Raw genomic sequence first — 26,751 nt, forward strand, 5'->3', positions numbered from 1 at the left:
TGGTATTTTGGATGTTTGTATGTTGTTCCCCAACATTTGAACTTTGAGGATTTAATTCTACAAAGAAGCAGTAGAAGTTTTTCTTTGTGGAGTTATTTCTAGTAAGGCGTGTGACTTTCAGTAGCTTTTATTTTCTGTACCTCACATGGCATTTGTTTATTTCGGCTCACTGTGGTTGTTCAGGGTTTGCGGCCGAGGCCTCACATCTGAGCCATATTGTGGCGTTGCAGCCTCAGTGTTTCTTTATGGGAGGAGCGGTGCGACTTCCCACTTCTGCCCCCACTATGTACTTTTTCACATCCCTGCTTACGTTTGGCTGGCATAGCCCAGTTTCCGCATTCCCAAATCCTCCCAGATTGGGATCACGTTTAAAAATCGGGCTGATGCAACGATTCCCACTTTTTAAAATCTACTCTCGACCCTCGGCTGACCAGAAGAAAGGACATTTGTTGCACCTGGGATCAAAGTCAGGTCGGTATAACTACAAAACTTATAAAACCAGAGCTGAATCTTTTTTTTTTTTTTTTTAACATGCTGAGCAGCTTCTTGGCGCGCCGCGCATAGGTCAGAACCAGCACAGTCTGTGAGCAGGTCTGCGGTGTTTTCGCTTATACGCGGCATTTCTGTGCGTCCTTCCACTTTTACGCGTTTTGATGTTCGGGAACAGACCTGACACCTCGCTGAGCATGCCACATACGGATCGCTTTCTTTTGTTTCTCACGCTTCTCTCGCAGGGAACCACGTCGTGCACAATGCAGAACAAAATGTTCTTATTTGCTGTGGTCCAGCGATCACATTAGTGCTGCACGGTGGACCCGGTGTAACCAAAGCGCGATCCGTTCCGAGCCAAAGGCTGTAAGGTTTTATCACCGCGGCTCTCTTGAAGGAAAGACGAAGTTACGTAAGATAAATGCCGCACTGATGAAAAACTTCCGCTTTCAACTTGAGTAGTGGCTTTATTATGCGTGTTGTATGTAATCGACTGCACATGTAGGCAGGATGCGCTACTGCAAAAACCTCTACCCATAAACCCCTGGTTTTCTCACATAAAAGTGCAAGGAGTTATAGATAAATAATAATAAATCAATCAGTGTACGTTAATAGGTTCATGGCAGCTTCAGGGGTATAACATCAGGGATTTATAGCAGTTGTATATACAAGTGACACTCATTGGACCCCTCTGTGTGTGTGTGAGAGTCCCCTTTATAAAAACAAATGTTAAAGAACCATGATGTTCATGTGGGTTTGTGGCCATTTGAAACTACTGTTCTCATGTGTGCAGTTAGAGCCGTGCTCTACTTCACCAGCATGTTGCAGCATCTTCAACACAGAAATGTTGCTGGGTTATGGCCATGTGTGCCTGCAGGAGTTCCACTTTGTCATTGTGACCTATAGTTTGGGGAAGTGTAAAAATCGAAAGTTATTATCATCATGTGCGATTCTCAGTTTGGATGTAAGTTTATGTTCTCTTTAACAGATGACTATAGATGACTTTAGAGTTGTATTTCTAGATGCTAACTAGGCAGTGGTTGTGTGTAGTGGTGTTTTTGTCATGTATTGACTGTTGTTTTTGTAAAGCGGGTTAAAGGTCTGAGTAATTGACCTTCTGTAGCCGTTTTTTTGGCTGCATCATGTGGCTTGGGAAATCTGCTGAGCTGTTGTAGTCATTTCCTGTGTGTTTGGCTCACTTTGCTCATACACCGCTCTCATTGTCTTCAGATGTAATGAAATGTCCATGTTCAGCAGTTTCAAATAAACCTATCTGTCAGTAGCGGACAGTACAAAACAGAAAATTATATTTAGCACAAAACTAAAAGTGACATCTTTAGTTTTTTTTTTTATTTTTATTTTTATTTTTTTATTTGGCTAAGCAGTAGACAACAAGTTGAATTTGGGTTCACGTCTTATATGCTGTATTTTGGCAACTACGCTCCACTCCCTTGACATTTAGTCTCATAACGAGGAAACCACAGTTAATGGGTATTTCTTGGCACTGACTAACTTTAGCTCCCATTAGAATAAAGGGGAAATTGTCTACTTTGTACACTGTTGTTCATCTCTATTTTGGCCTTTGGGGATTAAATAAGGGAAAATCTTGCCAGGATCTCTGTAAATGGTGGTATATTCATTCAACAAAAAGAAGCAAAATAATAAAATACCCTAATGAGAGCAGCCTGCAGCTCCTGCAACAGGCCAGCAATTCATCACAGTAAGGGCAGTTTGGCCGGTAACAGTCTGCAGGTCAAATAAAGCACTTCTTTATCAATTTGTTTTCAATTTGTTCATATAAAAAGCCTGTTTTCTACCCTCATACCATAACAAAATGCCCGGTACTTTCTGTAACAAACACAGCAGACAGCGTTTTATGTGTTTTTCATTGATCTGGTTTAGTTGTTGTCTGAGTATGTCTCCCATTTTCTCCTTCCTCCTAGCTGTGGTCACGACCGAGTCTGACACGATGCCAGGACAAATCCCAGATCCTTCTGTGACAGCAGGCTCCCTACCCAGCCTCGGCCCACTGGCTGGGATCTCAGCCACAACACTGACTGACAAGCTCAAATTTGGTGACCTCCAGGACTTTGGGACAATGCTGTCACCTTTGCACTTCCTGGACAGTCTGGGGAAAAGGCCCCTGGTCATCAAAACAGAGGTATATGACACATTGAGCAGATGGTAACTAATATTCTATGACATTGTTTTGACAAATTTACTTTGGTATGTCCTTTTTTATGAGATAGAACCGCAGAATAAACAACAGATCCAACAAATCAAAAACACTATTTTAAATTTATCATGCGTATTCAAACTTCATTGTATGTTTAATGTCCTCTACACAGTATATGATAAACAGGTTTGGTTGAAGAAAAAACACACTATGGTGTCATATCTTAATCAAGGGGACCACCTAGTGGGCACAAATGAGCATATCTCTGTAGTTAAATATACTGTGTGGATAAAATATGAACTGTAAAATGTAAATCAGAAAAATATCTTAGTAGCGCTATTAGACTAACACTGCAGACAAGACATAATGTATTTACTTTTTGTGAAGGTCCCATGCTGCATTGCTGCCTAGACTAGTAGATTTCACACACTGATATTGAAGTTATGTAGGAAGTTGTATTAATACCTGCATCCATTACGTTGGTACATACATACACTTTGACTTATTTATTAGTTTTAATTTAATGTGGATTTTTAATTTACATATTTATCATAATTCAGCATGCTTACTTTATTTAACTCGTGTTCCACTAAAAAGACATGGCAGTCATTGTGATTAGTGAGATGTGGCTGGACAAATACTGCAAGTTCAATGACGAGGCTAAATACACTTGGTCACGTAGTCTTCGCTCACTCATGCTGAAGCTGTGAAAGAACAACAGTCGTATTAGGTCTATAGAAAAGTAAATATTGATAATGGCAGTGAAGAAAGCTCAAGAGTAATTCCATTATAATTAAATAATATACCACAAAGTGTATAAGTAAGAGAAATATTGTAAGTAGGAAGAATATGTCATTCATTCCCAAACTTGGAGAGTCTTTCAGTTCAAAGCAGGTTCATCATAGCCTAATATGTCGTCAAACTATTTTCACTGCGCTTTTCTTTAGAGAGATGAAGAGGAAGAGAGGAGGAAACGAAGGCGAGAGAAAAACAAAGTTGCTGCAGCTCGATGTCGAAACAAAAAGAAAGAGAGGACAGATTATCTACAGAAGGTGAGATGTACCTTTGGAATCACTTTGGGCAATTCCCACTTGCACTAATTGTATCCATGTTTCCCTCACTTGTCTATTCCTTGTGTCTTAATCCCTTGGGCATGAGATGCAAAGAAAAGAATAAAGGAGAGAGAAGCAGGGAAACATGCTTTAAGATACATGAGATGATTCCTCCAATACTTAATGTGCAACGTCCAATCACAAACTGATTTCCAATAAAGGGGCGTGTCAATCTGGAGCAGACTTCCATGAAGGATGTGCTCATGCATCCTGGGCTATAGCGCTTCGTCAGCCTCCTCGCTCCTCAGAGCAGAAATAGGAGTTTTGGGATGTCCTGCATCATGGCAGACCAAAACAACAACAGGTTGACCAAGGATCTAGGAGTAATAAAATAAGGGAATTAAGATTCAGCCTCTGTCATTATTTGCCATGGCCCCCGTCACTTGATCTTATCTGTTGCTATGATTGAAACAACTTTCCTACTTTATCCTTACCCTGCTTATTTCTCCCTCTTCCCTCCATCCTCTCCCAGGAATCAGAGAGACTAGAGATGTTAAACTCTGACCTTAAAGCCCAGATTGAGGAGCTGAAGCTTGAACGACAGCAACTGATCCTCATGCTTAACCGCCATCGCCCCACGTGTATTGTCAGAACAGATAGTGTCAAAACCCCAGAGAGCGAGGTGAACCCTCTGCTGCAGCAGCTGGAGGCCAAGTGAAGGTTTGACGACTTTCTGCAGTTTACAGCTGAGCAGAAGCAGCCAACTAGCAGCACTTAGCTTCAGACCTCAGTCATGGAGAAGAACCAGCAGAGCCCTCCTACCTTAAATTACTGAGTACTACACCACAGAATGTGGATCCAATAGGATTGGACAAGTCTGTTGACAGTTAAATCCAGCATTTTTCCTCCTCTCTCTTGCTTTGCCATCCACTTGTCATTTTGGTCGCCATAGCTTCACCTCTTGTCAGTTTGAGGTTAGACAAGAAAAACTGACACACACACTCACACACAGCTTTTGGCAGATTACCGTAACTTTAGCCCACTTGGCGTCACTTCAACATATTTCAGCTTTTCGGCTATTTCAGTTTGGTAGCAGAAAATGTTCCATTTCTAAAAAAACATAATTAGGTAATGTAATCTCAATAATGTCAGTAATTCATTTGAGTGATTTCCAAATGAATTCTCTACTTTTGTGGATTTTATTTTTTGGTATTTTAAAAATGATCTACATTTGAGTACAGGTGTGTGCAATAAGGCATTATAATATACAACCGTTTTAACACATTTCAATTACTTTATGTCACCAATGGTTTCCTGTGTGACCAGGCTAAAAAAAGGCATCTTGTTTCAATAACGTTGCATTGTTTCTGTTTCTGTAGGGGCCAAAATTACTGGGATGGTCTGGCCCATGTTAACATGCATTCTGGCCGTCATTTGACATTAAACACAACTAGGACAAGGGAGCGAGAGAATAAACACATTCAGGAAAGTAAAAAAAAAAACGAATACTAGAATGCATAAACCATCACATACTAATTTTTTTTGCTTTTTACTCTAATGTGCTCACTCAGTTTTAAAATATAGTCCAGATTTGACCAAAGCAGCTGGCCACACCTATACACACAATCAGACTCCTTGTTTACCACATAATTCTACAGTTTCTGGTCCTTTTTGTTCATTCAAACATTTGGTGGCAGAGTGGTCGATCCATTTGTTTTCTTTATTGCTATGTTTTGGCGCAGGCGTCATGTATGCACATATATGAACTGTTTACATTGTACTTTATTTTCTATTACCATAATATTACTACCAATTATGTTTTTTTTAATACTTTTGTATATGATGTTATATGAACATATAAGCTATCTCATTTTGTATTTCCTCAAGAAATAAATGTTTAGTTTTTTTTTTAATTGAAATTTTTCTTGAGTCCTGCTAAATTGTAAAATATCCATTAGGTGGTAAATGGTGCCACCTGTGGGCCAGCAGTACAGCTGTAAGACACACGTTTGCTTTTATTTCTGCTGGATCTTGTAAATCGATTAAAACAGGAGTAATTCCCAGCACGTACTAATAGCAAGTACAAGGAAAAGCACTCATTGTTCTTACAGTTGGTATTAACAAATCTTTGACTGAGGCCAAACGGGTAGAGAGGTCACAGCTACCTTATAATAAATGAGAATATCAATTACAGAAGGCTGCTTCAAATACCATTTTATAGTTTATATGTTGTGTCTGTGTTGACTGGATGTAGAAGTCCCAGTCAACAGTCACGTTCTTTTCTTATCTCAGCAGCGGGGTGGAGTAAAACTCAGCCCGGTTTGTGTGTGTGTAATAAAAGCCATTTGGGAGAGCGCAAGTGCTGAATGAACTTCTGGAGCCCAAGTCAGTGGCAGGAAACTAATGTCTGTGGCAAATGAATGATCGTTGCTCTGTCACATGGAACATTTGTAACAGCTGCTTGATTTTTTCACTTCTGTAATTTTATTGGCGCGGTCGGTGCAGTTTAAAGACGGAAACTGGAAAACGGCGCTGGTTTTAACTGAAGGAGACAATGGTGGATAATACGCGGGCTTCACCGGGCAGGAGCGCACAGGACTCGAACGGTCCACGTCTGGGAGCGAATGCGTCGGACCAAACTGGGAGCAGCAGCATCCCAAACGGTAACGGTGGCTCCGCGGCCACTACGCGTCTGTACAACAAGCGTTGGGCGATTGTGTTACTGTTTAGCTCCTACTCCCTGAACAATGCGTACCAGTGGATCCAGTACGGGATTATCAGCAACATCATCATGAAGTTCTACAGAGTGGAAGCCTTCGCCGTGGACTGGCTGTCCATGATCTTCATGCTCACCTACATCCCGTTCATCTTCCCGGTCACCTGGCTCCTGGAAAAGAAAGGGCTGCGCGTCACGGCACTGATGGCCAACGCGCTCAACTGCGCCGGGACATGGATCAAGGTGGCCAGCGTCAGCCCCGACCTGTTCGGGGTAACCATGCTCGGACAGTTTGTAAGTTCCCTGTCGCAGGTCTTCATCCTCGGCATGCCCTCCCGCCTGGCGTCGGTTTGGTTCGGGGCGGATGAGGTTTCCACCGCCTGCTCCATTGGAGTTTTTGGGAATCAGGTGACGCAAAGGGACCCGCTACCCACTACACTACACGAACCTAATATAACCATTCAACTTAGCTTACCTGCTAATACACCACACCAGTAAGACCCTTTACTTACAGTTTTTTACAATCGTTAGGACACATTTCTCAATACTACAGTCACTTTTTCAAAACTCTTCACACAGTCTGCACAACAGCAACCGTGGATTATTTTTCATCGCTTTGGCACAACATGGATTCATTGACTGCTTCTTTCAAATTCCATGAATTCTTTTCTCATTTCGACTCAACTGTCAAAACTCTGTGTACCTACAGGCCAGTTTACATACTCTTTTCAAAATGATTAAACTTGAGTTCAAAACAATAACATAATACAAAACTGAATAAAACAGCAATTTTCTGCATATCTATAATAATGTTTTATTAAAATATATTTAGAAAAAAATGAAACGCTATCAAAAGTACTACCGTTTACAGCAAAATGTATGTTTGTAGCTGAAGACCTACACATGTGTTACTCCTTTACATAATTTCATTACCATCTATAAAAAGGGGACAATTTAGGAATAATTTGCATTGTGATGTAAACATGGACCAATCAGGTTCATACATAGAGAAGTGGCTGAAAGAGCAAGAGGGAGACTTATGTGTTGTGAAAGAAGAATAAGAGGAAGATCAAGAGCTGTTGTCTCAGATCAGGGCAACTATAATTGATCATGTAATAAATCATGGAGGTGGAAGGTTTATGACCACCAACCTCATGATCAAATGTCACTCCTGGATGCAATGAATGCAGCATACCTGGACATATCAGCAGAAGATTGCCAGGGATGGGTCAGGCATGCCAAAAGATTCTTCCCTAGGTGTATTGCCCTAGATGACATACTGCGTCATGTCTAATTCATTCCTGTAACATATACTTTGGTGTAAACAGTAGTCCTAAGTAGGTGTCCTTCTTTTACAGAAGGAAACATTGTTTAATGCCACCTGTTAGTGTTTTTTAGGTCTTACTTTTATAGATGACCAAGTGTGCCTGTTAACTACAACCCTTGCTAGTGTTATGAAAGAATGAGCTGGTCTGAGACACGTATGAAGTGTTTTGAGAGTTGTTGTGCATTTTGAATGTGAAATGAACTGCAGTGCCAAGCTGAAAGATGGTTAGGAGAAGTGTGTGAAGAGTTTGGAAAATGTGACTTTGGTATTGACAAATGTGTCCTAGCAATTGTAAAAAACTGTAAGTAAAAGCGTAAATACCACAGTAATAATAAGTAATAATACAAGTGAAAGTCTGCACACAAACCTACAGAAGCTTTAGCAGGCAAATACACTTGAAATAGAGTAAAAGTACTTAATGAGACATCTTACATAAATGAAATGTGATGATATATTATTCTGAAATTTAGTGAAGTCAAAGTATGAAGCAGCAGAAAATGGAAATAAAGTACAAATATCTTAAAATTGTAAAATATATTTTCCAAACAAACCAGTATTATTTATTATCATTTTAATTCCCAGTAACGATTGGTTGTCAATGTTCATTGATTTACTGGATACATATTTGCAATAACAGGAAGTGAGACCGAATACACGTTATACACTTTTACTTTTTATTGTGCATATGTCCTGTGACTGAAGTAAACAACTGTGTGTGTGTGTGTGTGTGTGTGTGTGTGTGTGCTGCATGTTAAAGCTTATATGTAGATTCACAACTTACCTTGGAAAACCTTGTCAGGGTTCATTATTCTTTTTTGCTGGAGGCTTGAGGCACCACAACATGGATGAGCTGCAGAAGTGCATCACTTGTGCAAAATGCTTCATCTATTGTGCAAACTCTACTTTTTACGGCAATGATCAAATCAGAGCCTTCGAAAGTTCAAGTTCTTGTCTCATTGACTACAAACACAACAGGCAAAGTGATTAGTCGTAGTCAATATCAACAGTGTACTCAAAGTATGTTCAGATGTAAACTATGTTTTGATGACAATGTTTGAAAATGCACAGGCCTGGACTTTTTTTCTGTGTAGCACAGATGATGCTGGAGATTCAACACAGAAACTGAACCAGATTCACATTCACTGCTTTTCCTGACAGTAACACACAGAGCATATAACAAAGGGTTCATACAGCAGTGCACGAAGGAAAACACACATTATTAGTAAACACAGGAAAGAGCCCCTGGGTTCTAACTGCTTTCCAAATGAAGGCTCATGTGATTAAAAAACTGGTTGATCACTGCTAGTCTGAATATCATATTACCATAGTTTCTATTTCAAAGCCCTCATGAGGACTTTTTATCCAGGTCTGTGAAGATTCTCAGTCGTCCAGGGGAAGTTATCTAGAGGTTGAGTCATGGCAACTGGACTTCTAGTATTTAGGTCGAAACCAGGTTAACCTGTCCAGGTGTTACAGTTCAGTCCTGTTAACATCTGAGTTTAGATTTGGACACCACCCAAAGGATCACTGAATAACTCAGCACCAATGTCCCTCCTGACCTCTCCATACCATCTCCATACCTGCTGACCACACCTGTGTACAAGTGCCCGTTAACAGGTCGGTCCTGTAGCAAACAGGAAGGATCAGTCTGAAATGAGACGCAAAACGCACATCACGTGACTAAAGAGGTGTTGAACATCAGCACTGACACTGGGTGAGTCAGTCAGGTTGGCAGGTAACCTATCAGTGTTTCCCTCCGGTGCTCCTTCCCAGATCCAGCTGTGCTTCAATCAGGAGGAGTCAAAAGCAGCAAACACTTTATAGGCGCAGCAGCTGAGCTCGTTTATGACGTATGGATGTAGGATATTGTGACAGATGTAAAAAATATACCAGCTTTGAGGCGATTCAGGTGAACTGACACCTGTGATCCATCACAAACAAAAACCTGAAGGAAACTGCAGGTTTCAGTGGGAGCAACATGTGCGCACAGTTGATTCCCCTCACGGCTGCACGGACGGTGTCCTGTCGGGGTTCGCCCCGGGACAATGAAGGCTGCCCATCAGGAAAAGAGAGAAGCTGTTCTTTTGGACGCAATCACCGCTCGTCTGTGGGAGACGGCATTGACACCTCGGGGGCCTCAGTCCGGGACACTGCACGGCTGCTCCTGGAGACCAAGTTATACAAGCGGCGGTGGGTTATGCTGTTGATTTACAGCGCTATCGTCATGAGCAACTCCTTCATGTGGCTGCAGTACAGCATCATCACCAACGTCTTCATGCGCTTCTACAGTGTCGACGCCCAGGCCATTGACTGGCTCTGCATGATCTTTCTCCTCACCTACTGCATTTTCATCTTCCCTGCAATGTGGACGTTGGACAGCCGGGGCATGAGGGACGCGATGGTAGTAGGGTCCGCCTTAAACTGCATCGGGGGCTGGATCAAGACGGGCACTGCATATCCCGACATGTTTGCCCTGACTTTCTTTGGCCAGTTTATGTGTGCGGCGGCCACACCGTTTATGATGGGAATCCCATCCAGACTTGCGTCCCTGTGGTTTGGACCCCACGAAGTGTCCACCGCCTGTTCCATCGGCATTATAGGAGCTCAGGTGTGTCTTTCTATACCTGTTGGGCCCCAGACAGGGTGTGCACGGTGTTCTGCACTTCTCATGTTTATCTTAAGAGAACTTGGGCGTGCCGGAATGTTCTTATTCAGGAGTGTCCAATCCTGGTCCTCCTGCTTTGTTTTCCACATATCCTTGATTACCTGGATCAGTTGTGCTCAGCCAACTAGAAGCTGAAAGATACAATTGACTTTTTCTTGCTCTTCCACCCTCGTAGTTGAGATGATATCTTCCAGCTTCTGATTGACTGAACTGATCCAGGTGATCAGCAGTGGGTACCTCAGGGATAGTTGGAAAACAAGCGGGATATAGAGTTGGACTTGTAACTTGTAACCTGAAAGTTTCAGGTTCGAGTCTCAGGACCGGCAGCAATTGTGGAGCGGAGTGAATAGCTTTCTTTCCACCTTCAATACTACAGCTGAGATGAGACCCTTTCGAGCAAGGCACCGAACCCCCACAACTGCTCCGGGTGCTGCAGCATAGGCTGCCCACTGCTGTGTGCGTGCGCAAATTCTAAGTATGGGTCACCATACGTGGCCGCAAGTCTCTTCACTTCACAAGGACCAGAGTTGAACACCCCTGCTCTTAGAGAAGAGATACATGTTTAGTGACGAAGACTTTTCCTAACAGGGAGGAAGTTGAATTCAGAGGAAGAAGATGTGAGTGTAGTTCTATTTTATAAAAACCAAAGATAGACCTGCTATTTATTTCTGATTGTTCAAAGTGATTTTCTTTTGTGGACATCGCAGCAGGTTGTGGGTGATTTCCACTGAGAATGACGTGTCTATGGCAAAACTGTTGGGGCTGTGTGTATGTGTGTGTGTGTGTGTGCGCGCGCGTGTGGTCGTTTCACTGAAAATGAATTCAAGGTAGAACTCAAGGTTACGACCAATCACAGCATGTCATGGTTTGTCTCTGTCGCTGTAGAAATTCATCATAGTTTTTTATTTTTATTTTTTTACAGAGATAAAGTTTTGCAGTTGAGTGACACAGTCCTAAATTGCAATCTCCAGTCATTTCTATTCTGTCTGTCCAAGCCAATAAAAACTTTGAATACCACAGAGACATAACATTTATGTGCCAGGATGCTTTGTGATCTCACCATGCTCTTTAACACAATACACAAACACAGACCATTAACAGACGTCTGACCCTTCCGATGCACTTTAACCTCTGAGGCCGAACTGTTTTTCCTCGTGTGAAGTGTGTCCTCTCTGCGTCCTCCCTCTGCGTTAGTCCAAACACTGCATACCAGTCAATTGTCATGCATGTTGTTGTTTAGCGCTGATGTCCTGCCCCTTGCTGCTGCATATAAAAGAACACATTGTTGTTGATGCTTCCTTTCTCGCCATGACTTTATTCTTCAGCTCCCCGTCCCTACACCTGAAACTGCACATTTTCAGGCCTCGGTGCTTTACATGGATGTTTAGAAATAGTTAACAATAACAAACAGTAGGTAGGATTTCCATGAAGTCCTGTGATGCTTTCAAGATCAAACACATCAGCAGTTTTTGTGCCAAAAGTAACCTACTAAGAAAGGCCGTCCTTGACTTGGACTGATGACTTGGGCATTTTGTTATTTTAGTGTCTCTCACCTACAGATGGGTATTGGCATCGGCTTCCTGGTCCCTCCCATCCTTGTGCCCAATGTGGACGATATGAATGAGCTGGCGTACCACATCAGAATCATGTTCTACATCAGCGCCGGGATGGCCACCCTCATCTTCATCCTCGTGGTCACTGGTGAGTCCTCAAGGGGACATTATTCATCCCAACCACACGCTGATGGCGTGGGTAAGGGCTGTGTGAGCTCTTTACTCACTGATGCAATAATAGCTCACTGTAAGTCCCTTACAATGTCATATAACTCCCACAGTCATGGTTGAGAAAATGTTGAAAGCAGATTAAGAGTCATGCTGACAGTTTGTGTTTTCCAGTGGTAGGGACTGTGACAAAGCTGTTACCTCACCTCATTTCTTTTGACCCTTACAGTTGAGCCAGTGGGGTTTACCATTTTTATTTGACATTATAATGACACTTATGATTTCGCAACATTAAAGATAATTGTTTCCTATAAAGATTCCTTCATTTTAAATGGTGGGACTTCTTATCTGGATGTTTGGATCCTCAGGCAGCACTTCTGGAAACCTGGATCTCCTCGAAATGTGCTTCCTACCGAAAACTCAGCAGCATTGCCGTCTACTAGATGAGCAGCTGGAGTAATTGCTGTAATTGTCCAACTTTTGATGCGATGTGTTCAGACACGATGTGAAATAAAAGCGGGAGCTCAGGAGCCACTGAAGAGTTTTATGAAATCATCTTCCCCCTCGGCTTTCTTGAATCCCTCTTTCACCTCCACAAAGGACATGAAGGACCAAAACTTGCTGTCAGTCATAGAAGGAGGGTGAAGCTTCTTTTATTTTTGGAAGATGCTAACTGGCTCAGAAAAAAAGATATCCTTGGTTGACAATATGAGCTCCTGTCAATAAGATACTCTCAGCTTGTACATGGCCCTTTTTGGCCATATAATTAAACCCAGTGACTAAATATTACAGGGCTGTAAACATATAAAACCTCAACAGAGATTAAAATGTAGACACCAATGTTTCTGTGCAACTGTGGTACATAAGCAGGTAGATAAAAGTTTTGAATTGATCATTTTTATTTATCTATTACATTTAATTTTCAGCTCAGCAGAATTGATCTATAAGACATAATAGATTCTACCTCGATTTATATGTGAAGAATTTAAAGAGAAGTTAGAGCAAAGAAAAGCTTTTTTCTTCATTCAGTCCCATGGGGGGACTTTAGTCTGGATGTGGGATTAATATTTGTTATATCTGATATGTCAATTTAAGCAAAATTAGCAAAAGTCATATTCTTTATTTGATTTGGTTTATAGAAATTACTGCAAAACCACTAAAATTAGGCTAAATTGGCAGTAAATATAAACAACAAATAATGGTTTGGTTGACAATAGGTATATCAAACAGACGATCTTACGGTTAACTGATTTATCTTATCTTCAGAGGAATGTCTATCCAAACACACATTTAATCTCCTGAAACACTGTGTTTGTTTCCAGTGTTCCAGGAAAAACCAGAGATCCCTCCCTCTCAGGCCCAGGTTCAGGCCAGGAACATCCCGCGTGACGAGTACTCCTACAAGGCTTCCATCTTGAGGCTGCTGCGCAACAAGCCCTTCATGCTCCTGATGCTCAGCTATGGTGGGTCCCTTTCTGCATTTCATCTTAGATTTGTTTTCACTTCTACAAACAAACTGGTGGAAGAGGAACAGAATTTCTTTTATCTCACACTCCATCCTCTTACTTTTATCACCTATACATGTTTGGATGTTGTTGCAATATTAACACAAAAAGTAATAGAGATGTAAAAATTAAGTTGTGCTCCTGTCACAGTGATATTTGTGCAAACTCTTAATCAGCTGTTGTGGAGATATGAAGATGTGTCATCGTAACACATGGACTGTCTATGTGTAGTATTGATCTCAAGGTCTTTTGAGATGTCCCATTTTTGCTCAAAGGTCACTATGTATTGATGATAGTGTTAATCATTGACACTTTGAAGAACATTAAGATTTGATGGCCTGTAAATGCAATAATGCCCTAAATGTGAGATATTAAGGTCCTTTCCTTTCTAGAGCTGTTTTTACATTGACATGTGTATACCAACATTAATAATGGCAAAGTCTAAAGGCTACTATGGATTTCTTGTGTGAGACTGTCAGCGTCACTGTTAGGGGAGAAATACGAGGGCCCACCTGGACCTTCTGCTTTACCTACAGCTCCACTCACAATCGACAGGGACTGATTTCTGTTTGTTGCCTGCAGGGCTGAACGTCGGTTGCTTCTATGCAGTTTCCACACTGTTGAACAGGATGATCATTGAACACTACCCTGTAAGTCCCAGTGTGTCTGCTGTAAAACATGCTACCTCTATATGTGCTCTATTTCCAAAAACTATTGTTTCTTCCGTTCTTACCTCTTAAACTCATGCACCATGCTCAGTGTCACTAGGCCCAGCATGCAGGTGTGTGACTTTGACATAAGTATTAAAGTACCAAGCAGGTGAGCCAGACACAGGTAACAGTAGTCTGGGACTGTGTGTTAAGGCTCAAAGGACAAGAAAACTGCAGTGGGCAAAATGTCTCATGTTTCTTATATGGTCTGTAAAAACAGAAATGTCATTGTTTTCCTTTCAGGGGGAAGAGGTGAATGCTGGGAGAATTGGTCTGACCATTGTCATTGCCGGCATGTTGGGCTCCCTGATATGTGGCGTTTGGCTAGATAAGACCAAATTCTACAAGTAAGATATGTCTACAAACCAGTGTTTACTCTTGATCTGTAGTTTTTCATTATCCATTAATGCTGCTGCACTCTACACACGAATAAAATCGGACCCTCGTGTACTTTGGTTCCTTTTTTCAGAGTAGTTAACAAAATTAATGTTAAATTTCCTACTAAACAAGCCACCATGGAGCACCCTGGTGGGTGACATGTTACAGGGAGTGCTCCATATGTGGGTGCACAGTTTGTGATGTGACAGTTTGGGTCTGATGTTGAGTCAAGGCAAAAATACCCCCCCCCCCATACAATTACAAGAATACAATTATTCTTCAACCTCTTGGCAAAATTCCCCTTTTAAAAGCAAATTTAAAAGTTATTGTGTGACTGTATTAAGGCAGAGTGTATCGAAATTCAGTTTTGGTGTTTGGGCGTAAGCCTGCTATATGAAAACCTAAAGACTGGATATGGTGGTGCTGTGGTTAGCATTGTTGCCTCATAGCTAGAAGTTTTTGGTTCCAAGTCCCTCTGAACCTGGTGCTTTTCTGACTAGAGTTTGCATGATCTCCCGATGTCTGTTTGAGTTTTCTCAGGTACTCCAGCTTCCTCTCACAGTCCAAAGACATGCAGTTTGGAGTTAGGCTAACTGGTGACTCTATATTGCCCATAGGTTTGAATGTGCCTGTGACTGTGTGTCTCTATGTGTCAGCCTGTGTGAGTGGTGATCTGTCCACTCTGCCTCTTGCCCAATGTCAGCTGGGATTGGCTCCAGCTCCCTGGGATCCTGAACGTGATCGTGAATTAGACTAATTGATGTAGAGAGTGGATGGATGGGAAAATGTAAGAAATCACCAAAGTTATTGCAAAACATTTTTGACAAACTGTCCAATAGTTGTTGAGACATTTCACTCAAAATTACAAATGTCGTCACCTTTTCATTACAAATTATCCAACAGTTGAGAGATTCGAGTCAAGGCAGTGGACTGACTGAACTACTGACACTGCCATTTCCAAAATCTCTTGTTGTTCCTTCATGTGCATCAAGTGAATCTATGATATCAGAAAACTCTGAGAGGAAGTGCTTCAGCCCTCAGGGCCGACAGTCACTCTAGTTGGCTAGAGTCTTAGCTGGGCTGTAAAACATGGACTCCTTGCACGAATGTCTTAAATCATCTCCATTCACAGGAACCTGCCCAAATGAATTAAAGCTTTTCTCTAAAGTGGGCATGGATGAGACTCCAGAGGAGCTGAGTTTTTTATGCGCTGTCCCTCTCTGCTTATCTGAGCTGACAGTCTATACTCTGCTGGTCCTCCCAGGTCACATCTCAGGGCTTGTGCCCCTGCATTAAACCTGGAAAACAGTAATAATCCAATAAAGATGTCCAATGGGTATTTTTATTTCCCACGCAGTAGCTATTTATGTTTAACAGTTTCCTGTGTGTTAGATGTTTGGGGCAACGCTTTCAGTGATCTGGCATGCAAATTATTATGATTGGGAAAAGCCCTCAGATTCTTTGCATGCCATTAGGATGCTCTGCTGTCAAAGCAAACCAGGGCCAGATTAATGATGTTTCTATTGTCCTATTTGGTAGAGAGTGTTAAAGGACTATGTTATCGTAACAAAAATGTTTTGGAGCAGTATTTTACGCGTGGTTGTACAAGAGACAGCTTCACCAGTGTAAGCCTGTTTATGCACATGCCCCCGGGTCAGCGTTGACTCAGAGGAAAATGTTTATGTTACTAGATGATCAGTCAGTTAGTCAGTAGGTAGATACTGGAAAATGAAATATGTGGAATTTCATTTCAGACGTCCGTATAGAAGAAAAATACCAAAATATTAAAATACTGAAATATTCTGCCATTAGGTTATTATTAAAAGATGCAGATTTAACGGATGCACAGGTTAGAGATTCATGTTAGATGAAGAGTGTCACTTTTAAAAACTGCATCACTGATTCTTTTTCTCAGACAGACCACCTTGGTCGTGTATCTCCTCTCTCTGATCGGGATGCTGGTCTACGCCTTCACCCTCAGTTTGGGTCACCTGTGGGTGGTGTTTGTCACAGCTGGAGTTTTAGGGTAGGTAACCCTTGAAGATATAGAGAGCACCACAGCCACAAACAGCACAGGCAGGGCTGGAGATCAGCACCCAACAGCTGGAGAAATATTTGTAAAAAATTAAAAGTGGCTGTTAATGTTTTTATGTTGGTTAGTTTTTAGCCAACCAGTGATTGCCCTGTGAGTTTCTGTCCAGTAGCCTATATATGTTGAAATGGGTCCAGCTACTCATGTTTCTTTTAATTTGGCAGATATATTTTTTAAAACCTTTTTTCCTTTTTGTTTTCAGGCCTGATCATAACGTTATGTCACCTTCAATCTTCAGTAATGTTAAATCAAGATAAGTGTCAGCTCCTTTTGAGTAATAAACAGGATTCTTGTAGATCTCAAGAGGTTTAGATCCTAAGATTTCGATCTTAAATCCTTGCTGGCTTAAAAAAAAATGTATTTTTATATATCTGATGATACAGTCTTCTGGCTAATTTTAATCCTGAGTTTAAAAATAAACCAAGTCTGTCACATTTGATGCCCATGGGTTTAAACAGCTCTTCAGGTTCCTTTAATAACATCTCAGGCATTTTGGTGAAGCTGTATGTAGTCTGTGTTTCTTTTTTTCTCATGTGGCATTAGTGCTGCTTTGCAAAAAGCAAACGAATGCTCCTCTGACTCCCTGGTCCACGTGCTTGTCCTTAATGATTATTGCTATTTATGGTAAGCTGATTATGCCCATAACCGGTTTCCATAGTGATTCCTTTGTCTGGTGTTCATTTCTGAAACCAAGACAGGATCTATGCTGAAGCATTATAATCACTGCCCTACTTCAACATTTGTGTAGCTGATTTTCTATATTATTACTTCAGTTTGTGTCTGTCTGCAGCTTTTTCATGACAGGATATCTGCCTTTGGGCTTTGAGTATGCAGTAGAGCTCACCTATCCAGAATCAGAGGGAACGTCATCTGGACTGCTCAACTGTTCAGCTCAGGTCAAGTAATGTTAACATGGCTACCTGTAGGGACACAGGGTAAACGTGTATCCCTACATGTAAACTGCATCATATTGCAACTGCAGTCATTCAATGAACTTTATTTCAGATCTTTGGAATCATCTTCACCATCTCCCAAGGGAAGATCATTGATCAATGGGGCACTTTAGCAGGAAACATCTTCCTGAGCATCTTTCTGCTCATAGGAACGATAATGACAGGTAAGATATTAACCTCTTTGTCCCCCTCACAGAGAGCACGGTGGGTTGGTGGTTAGCACTGTTGCCTCACAGCAAGAGGGTTCCTGGTTTGAAACCCAGCAGCATGTTCTCCTTGTGCTTTTGTGGGTTTTCTCCAGGTACTCCTGTTTCCTCCCACAGTCCAAAAACATGTATGTCAGGTTGATTGGTGACTCTAAATTGCCCATAGGAGTGAGTGTGAGTGTGTGAGGTTGTTTGTCTCTATGTGGCCCTGTGATGGACTGGTGACCTGTCCAGGGTGTACCCCTGCCTTTCACCCAAAGAGAGCTGGGATAGGCTCCAGGAGATCCCTGTGACCCTGGTTAGGAATAAGCGGGTATAGATGATGGATGGATGGATGTTTCCTCAGACACTGCAAACATTTTTAACACCATTTGAAGCTGCAGTGAACATTGGACTCAGCTATTGTCACCTGACCGCAGTTGGTCTGTCAGCTATTGAAAACACACACACACGTGATAAAGGGAACTTTGTACACACTTAGTATTTCAGTGACATGGTGTTTAAGTTATTGTCTGTTGTGTTGACAACCTTAAATATCCACAAGCAAAGTCATATCTTCCACAGGATAAGGTTTCCCTCTAGTGGCTGGTCAGATAAACACGGCTCATTAGAACTTTAAATGGAAAGCCAAGAACTTTATTAATTCAGGTGATGCTTCTTTTAAACAAACACCTGGTTATAGAGAAATGGTTTTGTATCAATTTAAAATAATTTTTGTGGTTAACCTATGGCATATCTTCAGTGTTAATTAAAATACATATCAATGACACTTATCTGCTGTTCTCTAAAATAAAATCTACACGGTCATTTATCATTCTGTATGGAAGTGGTTACAAATTATTAAATATAGCGTGTAACTCTGAGGGCTGGCTTGGTTAGTAGGTTGGTTGTTCTGAAAAGTCGTCAGAGCTGTTCCACAGGAATGAAATGCAATTGAACACAACTTTTAAGTTTTTTGTTGCCAATGTCACACAGCATCCATCTATACATTTTAATCAAACATCCACTAAGGCCATAACTTGCATAACCTTTCCTCTCCTGCATGTTCATCACAGGATTCATCAGGTCAGATCTGAGACGACAGAAGGCCAACTTGCAGTCTCAGGTGCAGCCAGTGAACGTAAGTATGTCTGTATGCGTGAAATCAGAGGTGGGATCTTCACATGCCTGTGCATTGTGGGGGGTGGGGGGGGGGGCTACATGCTGGTCTGAATGTTTGTGTCGTGGTGGCTTCGCTGCAGTTCTCACATCACAGTGCACAGCTGCAGACTCAGACATGGGTGAATGCAGGGATTTTACTGCTGAACTCATGGAAACTCCGGCTTCAAACTTCTTTACTCTCAAATACCGTGCAAGCACATCTGCTTTTGTCTCTCTAGCTCACTCAAACAGCACCTGTAGGAACTTCTGCTATAATAACCTATTTTCATTTTAGGGCTTGTGAAGACATGCGTCATTACACTTTCATATGGCTGCAGGTGACAGCTGTGAAACAGATCTGTAACCTGTAATCACCAGGTTTATTACAATTCAGCACACCACACTAAAATTTACTGAACCAAAAATAAACTCACTGGCATCCAGCTGCTCAGGATCATTTTTGATACTTCACATTGCATGTCTTCTGCTGTTGCCTTTTCCTTTAAGAGGGGCCTCTTTTGTCGTCTTTCCTTGTCCTTTTCTGATCAATATTTAATAAAATATTGAGAAAACAAGCAGCAGTGACATAACTCGAAAGACTGTTTAAATGTAGTTATAATGATGACTAAATGTAACATATATCTAAAAAAAAAGTGTAACTTTAAAAAAAAACACTTATCTAGAATATTATACATAGTATGATTTACTGCAACTTGACCATAAAGTGCACCCTATATTCTCCTTACTTAAGGCTTTGTAAATGTCAGTACAGGGCTTGACCACAGGTAGCAGGCAATATTAGCTGGCATGAAGGGTGTGGTGGTGGTAGGTAGGACGTGGTGGAGCATGAGTTGGCCCCTCATGGTCCCTCAGAGGTGTGACACCCAAGCTGTTGTTCCAGCCTCCAGTCTCCCTGTCATCGGTGCAAGACTACGGGGCCACAGCACGCACAGCGGCCCCTGGCAGCAGCAGTCATGATATAAACCCCTCACTAAAACCAAAACACACACCTGTCAAGGTAGGGACACACACTTGGAGTTTAATACTATATCTGACACAAACACATGCAAAATAAGAAAACAAGTAACATTTGACCTTAAACAAATTGTCTTCAGTGTAAAACATGTCACATCCTATTCTACTACAGCATCCATTCATAAATGAAATGAACCTGACATTACTGTGGAATAAAAGAATTCATCCTGGGATGTCAAGATCAAAAGTTTATTTTTGGGGGGGAAAAGTTATGCCTTTTGTTCTCACTGTGCATAAAAAGTTTCCTTTGTTTTGTTGAGCTCTAACCACATCAGCTCTTCAAAGTGATCACTGGACAGTCTCTACCCGAGAGAGATTTTGATGTCTGCAACAATTTATGGATTATATTGATGCAAGACATACGTATTTTTGATTAAAAAGTTGAACAATGTATTTGCATCTTTTCATTTACAGAAAACAGCAGCTGATGTGGAAGAAGGCAAATCCCCACCTGAAATCCTGAAAGAGGGGAAGCTATAAGGTGTTTACTCTCAAAGACCCCACAAATGACAAACACTTATCAACATGCATAAACATGTTTACATAGCCAGAGTTATTAGTAAAAAAAATAGAAGAGTGAGCAAATGATTGAATCATACTGAACAGCCCTGTCTGGGGCGTCTTTGAATGGACTGAGAAACAAACAAAGCACAAATCAGTCGTACTGGGATTGCACTAGGACCCTCAAACATTTTCGATCTCCAGACCAAAATAACTTTCATGTTATCCAATGTAGGCACTTCACACGTCTGTAGTCCAGCTGCCACTTTAGTATCCTCTTCATCTGAATTCAGCTCTTTTCACTGTTTCTTATGCTTTTACCTCCCCCTGTGCTTATTGTGTTTTTCTATGGTTCTCATGCACAATATGTCAATTGTGTTTCCTAATATTGGACAAGTGTTGAGTGTAAGTGAGCTCAGATTTTACATTGATGAAGGTATTAAGTGTTAAATGCAGACCAGGGACTGTGTTTTCCTGTCATGGCAGTTGACTTACCCATTCATATCCTCTCTGCCTGCCATTCAGGATCATGTGGAAGTATTACCTCTGAATACTGCTGATCATAAATATGATTGATGCTGTGCATCTTAGTACACTTAAGAAGGTCAGTCTTATATTTGTTTTACTGTGTCACTACAAGAAGATGTTTGTTGAATATCTGAACATGCAGGAATATTAAGAATGTCAGCTCAGCATAAGGAATATGAAGGAAGAAGAAGGCAAAGGAATCTCTTACTACATGATTTTGCACAAGACTGTTATGTGTTATAGTTTTAGCTTATAAATTTGTTACGGAGGAGTGGACCAGTGTTTGTCTAGTTTGTCATCCACATGTGATATTTGTTGTTTCTGCTTGTATGGTGATTTTCCTGTTTAATGATGATAATCTACTGTGCTAGTTATTAATTCAGTGGCATTTTTAGGACATTTTATGGTGCTGTGAAAAAATATGGACTTTTTGTATGCTCTAAATTGAGTCACTTGATTCATATGAATGGGATTTTATGAAATAGGATACACACATACATTGATTTTTATTACATTATAAAATCATTGGACTCTAGCATCACTGAATGCATTCTTGGAGTTAATTGAAAACATTAAATCGCCACTGCAACCTTGTTTTCTACATTTGCATCCATCTTAAACCAGAAGGTCCAAGGAACTAAAAAGCTAGAATAATAATCATAAATATAATTTGAATTAAAATATCTCATTTAATAAATATTGCATCTGAACAGCACAAGATCATTTCTCAAAAAAAAAGCAAAAACATAATTATAGACTTATCTGCAAGTTTTTTTTCACTTCTTTTTCATTTGTAGTTTTTAATACATATATTTTATTAGTTATGACATCAATAATGTGCATAAATTCAAAGTATGTACAAAGTTTTCACAGCACAGAGCATCAAGTATGATTGTTTGTGACACTTTGTAAGCTGAGAATCATTTTATACTGTATCATAGGTCTTTGGTAAATCTTGAATTAAAAATGAAAATGAATTTGTTGTCCAGTGAAATAAAACAACGTTCTGAAAGAAATGTACTGTAGGTTATTGCTATAATTATTTTACTCATCAACAAAGTCACGACGACACATTTGAAAAAGTTTAAAAAATATTCAACTTATGAGCATAGACACATCTGGATGAATGCCATTCAGTTCTGACAAGTCTCATTTCAGATGTTTTGCTGGTTGTCTGCTGTGATGACTGTTGTTACAAAATTAACTAAATAAAACCTCCATGGATATTTCACTTGAAAATGAACAAACACTGTAGTGTATCATCACCGTATATTAAGAAGTGACTCTTTCATGATTGCACTGTCAACAGTAAAGTGCCCAGTTAAAAAACGTAAAATACATCAACACAGAGATGTATCCTGTCTGTAGAAAGTGTCACAACAGGAATGTTCATTCAGATTGCATGTTCTTCAAGGCAAGAAGCAGCACACCAGTACCAACCCGCAGTCGTCTGGTGCTCGTGGTTCAATTCAAATTGCTGGGATTCAGTTACGTTTCTTCTGTCGAGCTCCGACTTCTTCTTGTGTCTCTGGAAAATACTGGAACCCAATGACCATTCCTATGACAGAGAAACCTGGGAAACACATGACTATGCCATTAGGATTATTTAATTACACATTTATAATGTTGTTTTGTTCACCCAGGCAATAAAGGCATAGTATACATTTACGTAATATTTATGTTTGACCAGCTTTGTCTCTGCCCAGTGTCTTCCTGTCCGTTGTTTGCTGAACTATCATCCAGTCTCCAGGAGTCTCCATAGTTTTCCTCTGACTCTGCCCTTCATGGCTGTTCCCATTCTCTCATTGTCCAGTCCTGACTCCCACACCCATCACACCTGTCTCCATTTCCCTGATGAGCTCCACAGTATATATACGTTTGTATTGTGTTATACTAATATTCTTCATTCCTTGCGAGATTATCTGTAGTCTATATATACTTGTGCTTTTCAGTCTAAGTAATCTTCTTACCTGATTGTTTGGACTATACTTTCCTGCTGGACTTCGCCTCTTATCTACACCCCCTGAATTATTCCCAGTAAGCCTTGTTTGTTCTCTTGTGTTAATAAACTGTTGAACTTTGCCCTTCTACCTGTATCCCCTCTCTTTGTGCGAGTTAAGATATTTGCATGCCTTGCAAAACTATATTTTTTGATTATATAAACAATAATGTCAACATCCATCCTTACCAGCCACAATTAGTGGTGCCATTATCCCAATAGTCAAAGGTGCAGTTTTGTAGATAAAAGCTTCAGACAGAAAGTGTCCCAATGCCAGGACAAATGTCCATAAGGTGATGTGATATAGCCTGCAGGAGCCAGCATGACACACTGTAAGAACATGTGTATAAGGCCAACATGGACAAGATGCATGAAGTGATTAAAATGCCTTACGTCCTGTTCTGGATATCAACGGCACAGGCACAGCGAATGATCGATGACAGCATTGTCCAAATACCAAATGTTCGAGCTTGGAGGCCATTCACTGAAGAAATGGAGTTAAGGGGAATTAGGGATTCAGGATTATTACAGACCAGTATTGGCTTATCACAAATACTACACTGCTATCAACATAGTGTGCCTATACTGACTGATAGGTAATGAGAAACTGCAGCACTGATATGTGATGTGAGCAGCAAATATTGGATTTTTAAAAATCTCTCAAATACAGGTTCTATTAATTGATTATTAATTATTGTTGATTGTTTACATAAATATGATTTTGTGTTTATTTCCTCACCAAACTCTGGCGTGCCCGTGTAGAGCTTCTCTGACAAGAAGCTGTGGTCCCTGAAACTCTGCACGGTGTTTCCCATCGCGATGACGGACACCATCACCAACCAGCTCCGCAGGACGTTCAGAAAGCGACTCATATTACCTGTACGTGGGGCGCACCTGTCTGAGGTCAGTGCAGCATTGATCAACTCCAAACTGACAATACATGAGGTGCAGACGACAGGTTAATTTACCCGTCTAACGCACCGCACCAACACAGGGAGCTAAGTTAGCACGACACAGGTGATCGGTAAGTAATGTGACATAGCAGTTATAACGCTATAGTGGCTATAACATGTTTACTACAATTACGTAGCCTTATGTTCAAATTAATATGAATTGTACGGGCATTTACCTGGCGTCGTCTAGCAAACTACAGAATGGATATGCACCTGATGAAAAAAGAGGACTAACTCCCTGTAAAACAAAGTCGTACTTAAATCTATCGGCTATGGTCGGTGTGACTGTAGGTCTGCCAAACTTGGATTAACCAATGCCAGAGCTCAAAAATGTCTCCGTCCAATCGCACCATTAATCTAATTGGTCACTTCAAGCGCTGAGGTTCCGCCCATTTTATTTGCTAACCAATAGAAAATAAGAAATCCTGTCACGTTGGTTGTAGCAAGGCTGCATTTACACAAAGAGTATATGTGGAGCGAGAGAGATCGCAACCCCGACGCACCAATTAGTTAGCACCAACTAATTAATTAATAATAGACCTTAATTATGTTTAATATACAGTTTTGAGCTTATCCTCCGACTCTACACCCTGAATTGTAAACGCTATTTAAGAATAGTTTCAGTTTTATATTAGAGACAGTAACACCCGCCAGCGGATGGGTGCAGTAAAACATTTGGTCAGGAGGACAAATAACTGTCGTTCTTGACTGCGCATGCTCCATTGGCTGTTGCTACTCAGTTGTTGTAGTTACCAGGAAGATTAACCGCGATGACCAACTGGCCCTGGTTAGCCTGTTAGCTAACTCTTAGCAGACTCCGTAGAAATAAAAGGCAAGTTTATGTCGGTGTGTCTTTGTGTAACATTAGAGAAACGTTTACTAAGCGCTCTCTCGGCTAAGCATACTTCACTTAGATAACGTTAGCCTCCCATATCTACAGTAACGTGTCAGTAACGTTAACATTAATCTTATTTAGCTAACGTTTGTTGGACTGTCTGATTTCGCTATTAACGTCTTGAAACGATAATAAAGAAAGCCTTTTCAGGTGGAGAGCAGCTCTTCTCTGATAGATTAACGTTGATTGTTATGCTAATTGTAAGCATACAGTTGTAGCACTATAAAATTGCTAGCTGCAGTGTTTGTAGTATGTGGTTACGAGTAATATTTGGCAACGTTATGAACTGAATGGTTCTGGTTTCAGTGCAGATCTTCAGAGACTGGTGTTTTTGCAATTGTAGGCGTCAGCTGCCATGGTAGAAGCTACAGCTTTGATGCTAGAAAGATTTCACCGGGCAGCTCGTCCTCTTTTGCTGTAAAGATGCCAGCTGTGATCCGGGATAAGGAGGACTCTGAATCCTCCTCAGAGGACGAGCAAGAGTAAGTAGCTTCACGTTTGTTCATATTACTCTGTGAACTGTGGGGTCACACAATAATAGCTCAGTAGAATAACCTCATCCTCTTCACAGGCTCCTAATGTTAATTTAAAAAAATTATACACTATTTTCAAATCAGTGATGGACAGAGGTAATAACATATGGCAAGGTGCAGGATATTGCTGACAGTCTCTGCAGCTCGTCCACTTGGCTGTCTGAATTAAGCAGCTCTCCTTATGTGTCAGCCACTTAGCCTACTGATCCTCCTGGTGTAGCTCACAAGACTCGCCTTTAAATGCAGTATTAAAGTGAAACTGTGCTGCCTAAAAGGATATTTTTCTGCTGTACGAAACTCATCTTCATCGCAACTTACTATTGTTTTTTGAGAATAGTTTGAGAATTGTTGTTAGAGACTTGTTTAAAAATGTATGACATGATACATTTAGACAAAGTGAAGCCTTTAGGTATTTTTCATTTTGCATGATTGCTGAAAGCTCAGCTGAATGAGACAGAAGAGCATCCAGCTCTGGATCATAGCTGCAACAGTTGGTTTTTGTTATCTTGTCTATGCCAAATAATTCCCTCTTTAGCTATACTTAGTCATACCGTACTAGGAACCACTGTGCACACTTTTAGGCAAATTTCCATCACCTGAATTAGTTTGGATTGCTTAGAATTAGGGTTTAACCTCCAGGTGACTGCTGTTGCTTTTACTGGTTATTATTATATTGCTAGAGCAGTAAAGACACGGGGTTATCATGTATCGCAAGTAATCCTTTTTTAGAAGCAACACTGATTTTCGGTACAGAATTTAGTTTTACCACTACTTTCCACCATTTTCCATTTTAACACATGGTTGACTTTAGCCAATGTGGTCTGTTCATCTCTGACCTAAATGTCATCTTACATTACCATTATTTTGTTTAATGGCATGCACCCAAGCCACCCCAGTAGTGATCTGCAGTGCTGGATGACACACCTGCATACCTGATTGACTTGTACTTCATCATCGTGCTGCCTTACCTTATTATTAGCCCCCGGTAAGCAGGCTGTGTCTGGTACTGTCAGAAAGTCTGCAGTCTTACAGGCTTGTTTGTAAGTACAGTACATGGGTTTGTTATTGGCTAGGACCTCCTGAAACTGTGTGTGGCTCTGTCTGTGTCTGCCTGACTGAAATGAACACCATGTCAGGATACATTCCCTCAGCATTAGGTAAGCTACTCGTATAGGCA

General features: G+C 40.9%; 3 protein-coding genes across 16 annotated transcripts in view; 2 read left to right on the top strand and 1 right to left on the bottom strand.

Moving 5' to 3' along the window:
- The first annotated feature begins 261 nt into the window (after window positions 1–261).
- LOC113126481 (jun dimerization protein 2-like) lies at window positions 262–21,922 on the top strand. 5 transcript variants are annotated; one of them, XM_026300544.2, is made up of 13 exons: window positions 262–471; window positions 2,433–2,650; window positions 3,613–3,717; window positions 11,985–12,126; window positions 13,469–13,609; window positions 14,234–14,301; window positions 14,605–14,708; window positions 16,655–16,765; window positions 17,622–17,727; window positions 17,837–17,948; window positions 19,046–19,110; window positions 20,032–20,148; window positions 20,580–21,922. In XM_026300544.2, exons 1-13 carry the CDS (start codon window positions 285–287, stop codon window positions 20,643–20,645), a joined length of 1,542 nt encoding a protein of 513 aa, XP_026156329.1. In that variant the 5' UTR covers window positions 262–284; the 3' UTR covers window positions 20,646–21,922. The 5 variants fall into 5 exon arrangements, with proteins under 5 accessions (XP_026156329.1, XP_026156336.1, XP_026156313.1 ...); XM_026300528.1 differs by lacking the exons at window positions 262–471; window positions 2,433–2,650; window positions 3,613–3,717 and adding an exon at window positions 6,119–6,841; XM_026300520.1 differs by lacking the exons at window positions 262–471; window positions 2,433–2,650; window positions 3,613–3,717 and adding an exon at window positions 9,070–10,368.
- On the bottom strand, window positions 21,684–26,679 carry erg28 (ergosterol biosynthesis 28 homolog). 6 transcript variants are annotated; one of them, XM_026300575.1, is made up of 5 exons: window positions 26,543–26,679; window positions 23,933–24,070; window positions 23,587–23,677; window positions 23,383–23,501; window positions 21,684–22,767 (listed from the first exon to the last, which is right to left on the bottom strand). In XM_026300575.1, exons 2-5 carry the CDS (start codon window positions 24,063–24,065, stop codon window positions 22,679–22,681), a joined length of 432 nt encoding a protein of 143 aa, XP_026156360.1. In that variant the 5' UTR covers window positions 24,066–24,070; window positions 26,543–26,679; the 3' UTR covers window positions 21,684–22,678. The 6 variants fall into 6 exon arrangements, with proteins under 6 accessions (XP_026156360.1, XP_026156368.1, XP_026156376.1 ...); XM_026300583.1 differs by having other exon boundaries at window positions 23,933–24,087; XM_026300591.1 differs by having other exon boundaries at window positions 23,933–24,091.
- ttll5 (tubulin tyrosine ligase-like family, member 5) overlaps window positions 24,879–26,751 on the top strand; it is a 44,959-nt gene continuing 43,086 nt past the window's right edge. For 4 of the 5 annotated variants that reach the window (XM_026300466.2, XM_026300489.2, XM_026300480.2 and 1 more), the window contains exons 1-2: window positions 24,882–24,978; window positions 25,353–25,523. In XM_026300466.2, coding sequence (XP_026156251.1) covers window positions 25,465–25,523 — 59 coding nt within the window. In that variant the 5' untranslated portion in view covers window positions 24,882–24,978; window positions 25,353–25,464. Of the gene's footprint in view, window positions 24,979–25,352; window positions 25,524–26,751 lie in introns of all 5 variants that reach the window. The other variant, XM_026300474.2, reaches the window with a different exon arrangement.

This window comes from Mastacembelus armatus, chromosome 22 (genome assembly GCF_900324485.2).
Source record: "Mastacembelus armatus chromosome 22, fMasArm1.2, whole genome shotgun sequence".
In the NCBI taxonomy this organism is placed as follows: domain Eukaryota; kingdom Metazoa; phylum Chordata; class Actinopteri; order Synbranchiformes; family Mastacembelidae; genus Mastacembelus; species Mastacembelus armatus.